Here is an 11,398-nt window from a genome sequence, read left to right on the forward strand (position 1 = left end):
AAATGTCCTCCTATAATTTGATTAGTAATTTTTTATACCCTTTAGCATTAAAAAATTCTTTTTATACATTCAAACAATACTAAAAATGGTTCATCCCTTCGCACGAAATGATAAGCTATAAATATTAAGCAGTAAGTATAAAAATTCAGAATAAGCAGAGAACAAAACTTCTTTTCTATCTGTCTGAAGAAATATTCTGGAATCCTTAAATAAAATACAATTCTTCAGGGAAATAAATATAACTAAAAAGATAAAAACAAGAGAAGACAAAATTTTATGGCCCAATTCAAGTTTAGTTGGACTTTTGACCCTCTTCAACTTTTTTCTTCCGTTCCTTGAGAAGATTAATCTGGTCCTTCTTTCGCTGTTTGCCTTTCTGGTTAACCGAAGAGAATGTAACATTAGTCACAACACAATGTTAAATTTGTACATAGAAATTAAGAAAGAAAAGAAAGCATTTGAGAATCAAGCGAAGATCTTACAGTAATGGCCTCAAGAAGACCTCTCTTTTTACGCGACATCATAACCTTGGACATGCTGGTGGTATCCTCAACAACTTGTTGAAGATCAGGAAGAGGTTCCTCCCCAACTTCCATCTTCTCAACGGGAGTAGTTTGAATGGAGGTTGACGATCGAAGTTCCTTCTCAATCTCCTCATTATACAGCATTTGATGGGCAATCATCTGCATAGAGTTAGAATTTGTCATATCAAGACCCAAATGATGAACAAGAAAAAACCCAATAACAACCAAATGTTCCCAGACCAATTAAAATAACAGCCTGACTGTTTAATTAATTATGCGAAATCCAAAAAAAAAAAAATTGCATACCTTTCGCTTTCTCTCAGCAGCTTCATTAGCCTCTGCTCTATCAATTACACCTTCAGCCAATAAACTCTGAGGATCTTCCATATCTTCTTCGCCCACGCCTGGCAATGGAAGGACTTGATTTTTGGCTGCAGCCTGCAATCTTTTAATGGTCTCGGCATAGTCTGGCACATAACCTTCTGCATCATTGTCAACGAAAGGTGACAAGTGTGGAGGTGGAATCCTGCTTGCAGAACAAACTTGTCAATGATCTAAGAACTCAAAACAGATATTGAAGAGGAATACAGAGTTATTTACTCATGTTTGTTAGGATCGCCTAATAATAATAAAAAAAGGAAATTGCGTTCGAACTCCCACCCAAAGTGTTCCCAATCACTGTAATATTGTCGCTCATAAGTTGTTACTGGTTTCAAAGCTTTTGCATATTATAATGTGATTAACATGATGTAGCCAAAATCACAAGTATTACCTTCCAACCAAATAATCCTCAGTTGGCAAAATAATCCGTGCATTTACAGAATCAAAAACCCATTGTGGTTGAACATAATCTCTGGAAAGAATTCTGCGGGTCTGTGATGGCCTGTCAACAATCTGCACACAAAACCACTTTCGATGTTGATAAAGACAAACAGCATATCAACCTTTTCTAATTTTCAGCCATCTGGTATCAAAAAGCAAACCTGATGGGTAATGTCTTCATCGTTCTCATCATATGGAGCCCCATCGCCCTCCCACGATACCATACCACCAAAAGCAGGAATAACAAACAGCAGTGACTCTCGTGGAACCTAAGAAAAAATAGGTTTTAACTCAGTTTTTCTCACTTCCTTCTTAGCATAAAAAAGTAGACAATCTTAACTATAAAAGGACAAGCACAACAGAAATCATCTAAACATCAATTAGGTGAATTAAATAAAACACCAACCAGCAACAATGAGCTTTACTTTCAATGCCATTAAACATTATTAGCTTTCTTATTTCTCATCCTTCAGTTCATTTACAACACTAGAATGCTCATTTCAACTGACTGATAAGTTATAGAAAGAAACATGAAGGGTAAAGTAATATTGATCTCACCTCACGGCTCAAGAAGAATTTCATGTTTTTAAATAGTTTCTTGCATTCCTTTGTGTCTTCATCCTCTTCATCCTCAGCAACATCTTCAACAAGATGCATCAAAGCACCAGGTTCATTGGAAGGGAGCTGCTGCTGAAGTTGTGCTAATCTTAATTCAGACTCTTCAACTGAAGTCTCTTTATGCTGGCTTTGACCCTGTTCAGTACCAGACACACTAGAAGCCTGACCATCTACCAAGGCTCTAGAGCTAGCAGCAAACCATCTTGATAGCGCATAAAGATCTACAAAACACAAAGCATAAAATAAAATAAATAATAAATAACAAAAAATATGTGTAGCTTACTGCTAAAAGACTAAATGAGAACCACAGATAACACATACCAGCTGCTAATGCTTCCAGACGAGAATCAAGGATTGGCGGATACTTTACATTTATGGAATGATATAGATGACAATTCACAAAGGCAAGAAGAGTCTACACCCAAAAATAAATGGATTCAATAAGATAATTCAAGGGTGGTTTAGTGATTATTCTTCATTTTTTTTTTTTTTTTGATAGAAACAAACTTGTATTGATGACAGAAAGATAAAAATATAAATAAAAGGAAATATATATATAATAACCTCATTGAATTCAAGATATGTTAGCATGACATTGTAATCAATGTCTTCAGATAAAACTTGCTGCAAGGCATGAGGAGTCAACCAAGTGACCTTTTGTCCCTGGACTTCTGCCTGGATAAACAAACACCATGTACATGTAAATCCATAATAACAATGATCAAACACTTTCAGAATAATGAAATTTAAATTTTACTGAACAATAAGTATGCAACTATACCTGATAATATATTCCTTTCACAGATACAAAGACCTTACGCAACTTATGAGTACGGGAGATGTATGCTTGCCACTCATGACTCAACCTAGACAAAAGATCATAACAAACCAAGAGACAATAATAAGATCATAATAAACAAGGAGATAACGTGTCGACAACACTACAACAGCATACATTGATCTAAAGGACAATAAGTAGCAATAATAATATCTATGTTTTCACATATTCAAAAGGTCTACCTTCGACAGTTATGGACACGTCTTACTTCAATTTTTTCCCTCTCTAGTGCAGGTAAGGCCGCAAAAAGATGTACCATTGTAAGACAGTCATCCAAATCTCTAATTGCATCAAGAAATTTTGGATACCTATTTTCCAAAAATACAAAAACAACTATCTTCAGGCACTTTTTGTATCAAGTATGAGAAGGATGACTAATTTAAAAATTGGGCAAAGACAAACCTCTCTCGGATAAGCCTATCAAGTTTGTAATTGGGTTTAGATTTTTCTAGTCGCTTTGCACGTTCCTCATTCTTCTTCGCCTTGGCTTTTTTGATCTTCTTTTCATAAACCCTTGTTTCTCTAAAAGTCTCAAGTAAAGGTTCATGATGAAGAAATGCAATATCCTTCAAGTGATAATATGTATGGTGATTTCCTTTCACCTTCTTCTTTGGCTCCCGGGGGAAAACACCCTTAAGTATGCATAATTTCCTACAACACATACAAAAACATTTAAGGGGCAAGCAGAAAAGAAGTTAAAAAAAAAAAAAAGTAAAGTTCAGTCTCTACAACATAAAAAGAACTCAAACCCAAAACCGGAATCTAAATAGTATAGGACCTCAAAAATCCTTGACCCATTTGCCCAAGATAACAAATATGCGTGTATTAATATCCACATAACGAATAACAACCCAATATATATTTTATACTAGGAAATCCGAAACAGCAAATATAACATAGTGAAACCCAATAAAAACAAACTCCACCCAACACAAATGATACCCAAAAACCTAAAATAAAACCCCTTAACATTTTGAAAACGTAAATGACTCATACAATGAACACCTAAGTTATACCAAATCCCAACATAAATGCTCAAAAGACATGGCACAGCGTCAGTGAGTTTGAGAATAATATACTGACCTGAAAAGAGGTAGATTGACTTGAAGATGCTTGACAGCCTGCGACCTGGTGATGTACCTGGCGGCGTTTCCTTCCTTCTTCTTTCCCTGTAAATAAATTATACGAAAGAAAGTTAGGAAGGTAAAATCAGGAAAAAGTCATTTGAGAAATGGATTGCTGTAATTCGGTACTGACCGGAGGTCTGTAATGCTTCCCCATACGGTGAGATGTTGGAAGAGGCGAAAGTGAGAGCCGCTGAGAGACACGAAGTGAAGAGGAGGCTGAATGGGAAGATAGGCAAGGGTTTAAGGGCACCGCTTTCGAAACGACAAAACCAATTCGGAAACGACAAGAATTAAACGAAACCCTTAAAAATAAAGAAATAAAATGAAACCCCTAAAGATGTTTTTTTATCAAAATAAATAGATAAATAAATTGTATGAACTTTCATCTAATCTAATTTACTTTCGTGGCGTTTGCTAATATTTTTTTAATTAATTTTTTGTTTTTAAAAGTGGAAAAGTGAAAATATTTTTCAAAAACATATTCTATAAAACTATTTTTACTTTTCAATTTTATAATTAGAAATTAAAATTTTAAAAACAAAAAAAAATCACTTTCAATATTTTTTTAAACAGTTTTTTTTTCTTAATCAATCTTTTAGATTACAACTAGACCCGGACCCAAATCCCCTCCTCACGGCCTTGGCACTGAACCTGGCTTCTGACCCGAACCCGAATCCAACCCTGGATCTTGACCTGACTTAAATAAAATCAAAAAATAAAAATGAAAATGAATTTTACAGAACACACTTTTTTTTCTGTTTTTAAAATTGAAAAACAAAAGTAGTTACAGAACGCATTTTTGTTTTTTAAAAATAAATTTTTTAAAAACAAAAATTTACTTTCATTTTGTGATTAAAAAATTAAAAAACAAAAATGTTACCAAACGTCATAGATGAATTTTATTTTTAGGATCAAATTCAATCTACATAATAAATCAAACTCAATCTAATTTAATCTATAAATTTTTAAATTAGATTAGTTATTTTAAACTGATTACTTTTTAATATTAAATTATTGAATATTAATTAAAAAAATTACATAACTAACACAAAATAAAATAAATCATTATTATTTTACAACTCCAACAACAAATTAAAATAAATAAAATAAAAAATAATAAAAACAAAAGAAGAAGAAAGAAAAATTGTATGTATAAAGAAACTACAACTAAATAACAAACCGTATTTTGCATGCGGTTGTATTTTCTTAAGACGATTGTATATTGTTGTAATAATTAAGTTATAAAATAATATTATTAACACAAAAATCTAGCCAACACTAGCTTGCTAGATTGGCGAGATGAATAATGAGAAGTAAATATTAAGAGAGACACACATAATTTATATTACTTCACTCCCCATATCGTGATGGTAATAGAATTGCATCTATTTCGAGTTTTTAGTGTTTGCAGGAATTACAAGAAAATTGACTAAGGAAATAGCTCAAAGTTCTAGAAAGAGAAACTAGAGAGATGCTCTGATCTTATAGAAACTTAGTAGAATGTAAAAAATGAGCTAGTTGAACTCTCATTTTATAGGCAAAGAGGTCCGTTAAAATATTAATAAAATAATACGAAAAATGTGGTCAAATATTTCTGCGATGATCTTGACCATTGATGATTATCTAATGGCTAAAATGACTCTGGATAAAAATTATCAATTTTCGGAGATCGAATTGCATCTGCTGGATCGTTTTCAAGCTTTTTTTACAAATAAAAATTGCACTTGACTTGGGACGAATTTTTGATTTGAAATCTTCAGAACTATGACATGAGTGTGAGACATTTCTTGAAAGAACTTAAAAATATCTTTCAAACGCAAGTTCAATTGCATCAACTCTGAGGTCAATAGTTTGATGCTTTTATTGTGAGCGAGTTGTCAATTTATCTGATCAAACACCATGGTTAACACAACGAGAACTCCGGCTGCAAGTTCTGCCTCATCGGGTCTTCCTCAAGACCCTATGGCAGTTGATCCTAATGTCTGTGTTCCAGCCACAATTGGAATCTCCACAAACCTGACGGGTGTGGCCAACCCTGCCATATTGGCAGACACCACAAACATGGCCACCACGACTGGTCAGGTGGACACTACCAACCTGGTTGCTCTTAATGAACAACCTTTCCCATGTAGGGAGGACCTTCCACTGGTGCCTCGTACTGAAGGAATGGCCAACGTGGAGCAACCCCCAGGCACCACGCCTGGATTTGGTCCTCGGTATTATGTTGGATAGACGAGGCCAGGAATTGGCAAGCCAGCCATTGGCAAGCCTTATGTCCCACAAAACAAACCCATAGAAAAAGTCACATTACTTTTATGGCATGTTTACTAAAAGGGAATAAGAATGGATTGTATGGGATTGATTCCTATTCATTTGTTTACTAAATTTTGGAATAGGAGAAACTAGTGGGACCCACACAAATTAAGGAGAAAAAAAAGTGAAAGGTTCTCCCCCCCCCCCCCCAAAATTTTCATAAGGAATATTTTTCCCTTTCCTTAACTTACTTTATATTAATTATATTTTTATTAATTAAAAATAAAAAAGACAAACCTGCCCTTCAAAAATATATAAATAAAAAATAATTACATGTTCTAACAATGATAATTTAGTCAAATTAAGTCATTCTAATTACTTTTTTTGATTATGTAAACAAAATAAGATGATTCTGATTTCATTTCCGGTCAGTTTAGTAAACAACAAAATAAAATATTGTTTTTGATTTTTTTATATTTTAACTTGATTTATTTATTTCATTGATTATTCTGATTCCAATTACAGTTTAGTAAACGTGCAATTAATGACGAAGATGGGGACCATGTACAAATGCCACATAATGATCCTTGGGTGATAACCACCCAAATCGTCAGCAAGAGAGTGAGGAGAATACTTGCTGACAATGGGAGTGGGGTCAACCTATTATACAAGTCCAGCCTTGACAAGATGGGACTCGAGACTCACAATTTGTAACCATGCCCCACATATCTATATGGATTTACAAGCGAGGGCATAAAAAGTAATAGAAAGATAACTCTCCCCGTCACAATGAGAGAGGCCCCCAAACTGTAACAAAAATGACAAATTTTGTCATTGTGGACATTCCATTAGTATACAATGTGATAATGAGAAGACCAACACTTATCGCACTGGGGGTAGTAGCATCATTGAGACATTTCGTTGTGAAATTTCCTACAAGCCATGTGAATGGAATCGTACGTGGGGACCAGTTGGCAGCAAGAGAATGCAATAACGTGGCAGTGAAAGGACAACCCCAACCTGGGACTCAGCTTTTCAAAGATAGAACCTTTGAGCACACGCTTGTCAAGACAATAAAAGTGGCTAGGAGAAGCCACAAAGAGCCTACTCTTTCTAGTTTTTAATTATTTTCTTAAGATTGAACAATTTTATGGTTTTTAGTTTTAAGTGCCATTTCAAAGGCACGCCATTTAAATTTCCTTTTTAGACAATTGGTTATTTAGGCTTTAATCCAATACTTTTACAACTTGGGAGGCATATAGGTATAGGTCAAAACTATACTCTACCACTCCACAAAATAAATCTCAAAGTCAATACCGACACGTCACTTTACGAACATGAAATTTTAAAAAATTTGCCATGAATATTTTTTCAAAATTCCATCTCGGATAGGGGGAAAAGTCAGTAAATCAATGAGATAAAAATAAATCTCAAAGTTGTTACTAACACGTCACTTTAAGAGCATGAGAGTTCAAAAAAAGTTTTCCATGAATATTTTTTTCAAAATTTTATCTCAAACAGGGGGTACAGTCGATAAACTGATGAGATAAAAGACAAGTGAGGGTGCTCAAAGGAGCCATAACTCAAAAAATTCCACTTAACAAAGGCATCTCGAATGGCCTACATTTGAGACTTTGACAAATTGGTCTCGTGCTAAAATTGAGTACCCAAAGTGTTAAGGGCCATGCTGACAACTCGCTCAAACTAGCAAAAATGCAAGCCACCATTGGTAACAAAATTAATGTTTTCTTTAAAATCCCATGTTACAAAGATAATAATCATCAGAATAAAATAAGCGCAAAAAAATTATGTTCAACTTAAATTCCAAAGTCACCAAGATATGGAATAAACTAAGTTATATATGCTTAAAAAGTTCCATAGATTTGAAAAGGACTTGTTAGTCTTAACTAACGAGTTCTCCACACCAAGTGGACATAAGTAAACCCACCCATGTTGGCACAAGTGTCAATACGCAATCAAGAAACTTGTATATGGCAAAAGGAGACATAAACACAAATATGTTATCGCAAACAAAAGAAAATGCATAAAAACAACCATGGAGAGCGCTACCCATATGCCACAGCTCTTGCATGACACGTCACCCCAAGAGAGAACACTACCAACATATCAACTCTCGCATGAAATATCACTCCAAGGGAGAGCATTGCCAACTTTCCACAACTATCCTGTACCACTCTTTTCCTCAAGATTCTGGGATTGGTTGAGAAGTGACCTCCTCTCCCTTCTAAAGTAATAACTTATGGTTATTATTCAGTCATTAACGATATTAAAACTATTCTAACCCCAACCCAATTAAAAATATTTTCTCAAACTGTTTTTGGTCACTTCCTTCAAATTTTAGAGTACATTATTCATTTCCAAGTCTTGCATGGTCTATTGTTGTCGAAAGTTCAACAACCTAATGAGATGAAATTTTGGGTATTTGTTGCTGGGAAGTTTCTGAAATTTAGTGTATAGGAATTTGTCTTAGTGACAGGTCTAGATTGCCACATTGAATCTGATTTTTTTCATTTCAGTTCAAATAGGACAAGAATATGCTAGTTGAATATTATTTAAAGGATAATAAAAAAATTACCAAGAATTCGATTCAAGTTGTCTTTACTACTAACAACCTTAGGGATAATGATTATATTGCAGTCAAGTTGGCTATTTTGTATTTTGTTTAGTGTTACTTGCTCGGAGGTCCTCTTGGAAAGGTTGTCTCTATTAAGGATCTTGATATTATGGATAGTGGTCGTTATAATGAGTATGGGTGGGGAAATAAGTGTTTTGAGATGACTATTAAATCTATTAAGGGTAAGATTAATGTCAGTATTAGGACTGTTAGAAAGAAGGATAAGGATGGCAGATTTTATAAGTTGTTAGGTTTTCCTTATTCATTGCAAGTTTGATTTTTTGAGTGTTGTCCATACATCGTTGGGAAAATTTCTTTGTATTCAAACATTGGCCTACCTAGGCTTCTTAACTGGCCTAAAATTCCAAAACTTAAAGTTTCTCAGCTAAAAATGGACAATGTGAACAACATCATCTTCAATTGGCCTTTAAAGCAGGTATATGTGTGTTGTTTTTCTTTTATTTTTTTAGTTATTTTAGTGTTGTTTTTTCATTTTTTTTTATGAATTCTATGTTTATTCACTTTTGTTTCTTTTTTTATTTTTTTGGCTTTTTTCGTTATAGTTACAACTTGAAAATATTTCTCTAACTTCTGTTGAGAGATCCAGTTTAAATTTGACTGATTATTTTTCTGATGACACTACTCCTTCCTTTATTAAGGATAAATGTAAAGGTAATTGTGAATTCGGTTATAAATATGTGGCCCAATGATACTGTGGAAGGTGATCAAGTTGGTCCATCATCGTCTAAGGCTCATGAGCATGTAACTCGTATTGAGTACGAGGATTTAAAAAAGGATGTGTCTCTTGTTATTAGCCAGCAACGGATTATTATGTCTGTTTTTGCTGATTTGAACAGAAAGATGGATATTGAGATATTATTTTTTGTTTCTTTTTTTAATGCAGTTGTTGTGTTGTTTTTTGTATTTTTTTATTATTATTTTGTTACGCTTTTTATTCAAATTTATTTTTTTTCCTAATATTCGCGTGCTACCATCGTTCGAGCCAAACAGAGGAGTGCTTCGCTCCTCAGAAAATGATAATGATGTTGTTGGTGATGGTGAAGAAATTGATTTTGGGGAAGACGATGAGCCTAGAGATGATGATGTTGATGATAATGCCAATGACAGCTTTGGTGGTGGTGGTCCAGATGCTGATGAGGATGGTGGGGGTGGAGATGATTGTAGACAGTTTGTGTCCGTTGTTGAAAAGGTAAAAATTGATGAGGTGCATGTTGCTGTTGATGGTGGTGCAAAGCTTAATAAAGATGTAGTAGATGCATTTACTGCACAAGAATGCACAAAAATTGATGATAAATTAGTTGTTGCTTCAAGAATTCTTGTTGAATGATAAATTGGTTTCATCAAACCGCTCAAACCGCCCGTATTGCAAAAAAATGCAGTTTGAAATTCTTTGCGGTACGGTCGCGGTTTGAATTTTTTCTAAACTATGCGGTGCAGTGCAGTTTGCGGTTTTGAATTGTTAATATGCGGTTCAAACCGCACTGCACCGCATATTATAAAATAACTAATTTTTATATTTATTTAGGTCCAATATGTGAAGGTCCTGCCCAAAGCTCACTAATTATTGTATTGTTGAAACTTAAAAAAAAAATCATATTTATTTTCAAGCCTTATGGTATTTTTGACAAGTGTTGCTCAAGCTTTGTTGTATTTGTGATAGTTTAATTATTTGGTGATAGTCTAAACCGCAGAAATTGCAAAAACCGTGCCGCACTATTTTTTATGGCGCAATTTCTATAGTTTTTTAGTTTTGTGGTGTGGGTACAGTTTGAGAAATTAGAAAAACTGCATGTGCATGTTGATTGAAAAAATAGCCAAAAATTATACCACCCGCACCGCAAACACCCGTAGCTTCTATATTATAAAAAATCTTTACTATTTATCCTTAACTACTTTTAAACTCATTAAAACTTCTAAGAAAAATTAAACTAATAATCTTAATCCATAATCCAACAAACCAAAATAAAATTTATAGTCCAAAAGATAAAGTCGATTGTCCAAAACAAACTAAATTCCATAGTCTAAAAAATAAAATCCATAGTCCAAACAAAGTCTAAAGAAAACAAAATCCATAGTCCATAATAATCTAACAACAAACATTTAATCAAACTATCAAAGTTTGATGATCAAAGTCCAAACCAAAACTAAACAAAAAACACGTAAACAAATCAAACTAGAATGTCTAACAAAGTCCAAAATCAAACTCTTGGTTTAGAATAGAATGAAGGTGCCAAAGTAGTACTAGAGTGTGTGGCGGAGATGGAAGCTAAGCCCTGTGAGCTAGTAGGAGTAGCAACAGCAGCTGCACCACCTCTATTATTGGTCTTCTCTACAACTTGTCAATTAAAAATTAAAACATTAGTATAAAAATAATTGTAAATTGAATTATTATTAGAAAACTAAACCAAAGTGTAATAAAGTATCGCTCTTAAAAATATCTTCTGGCTGTAGCTCAGTTTTTTTTTTTTACTTAAAAGATTCGTGTTTTTCATTTTTTTTCTTAAATTTGGGCACAACCCAGTGTTGGAATATATTTTACCAGGATCTAGATTTACTAACA

The 11,398-nt window shown here is 33.8% G+C and overlaps 1 protein-coding gene across 1 annotated transcript; it reads right to left on the reverse strand.

Annotated features, from left to right (window-relative positions):
• Positions 1–151: 151 nt before the first annotated feature.
• Positions 152–4,210, reverse strand: LOC115699110 (pescadillo homolog). Its single transcript, XM_030626349.2, has 13 exons — positions 4,060–4,210; positions 3,886–3,971; positions 3,205–3,453; positions 2,985–3,110; positions 2,746–2,830; positions 2,529–2,639; positions 2,286–2,379; positions 1,905–2,185; positions 1,508–1,615; positions 1,297–1,418; positions 831–1,050; positions 483–683; positions 152–376 (listed from the first exon to the last, which is right to left on the reverse strand). Exons 1-13 carry the CDS (start codon positions 4,081–4,083, stop codon positions 293–295), a joined length of 1,791 nt encoding a protein of 596 aa, XP_030482209.2. The 5' UTR covers positions 4,084–4,210; the 3' UTR covers positions 152–292.
• Positions 4,211–11,398: the final 7,188 nt, after the last annotated feature.

The sequence above is a fragment of the Cannabis sativa genome, chromosome 8, assembly GCF_029168945.1.
Source record: "Cannabis sativa cultivar Pink pepper isolate KNU-18-1 chromosome 8, ASM2916894v1, whole genome shotgun sequence".
In the NCBI taxonomy this organism is placed as follows: Eukaryota; Viridiplantae; Streptophyta; class Magnoliopsida; order Rosales; family Cannabaceae; genus Cannabis; species Cannabis sativa.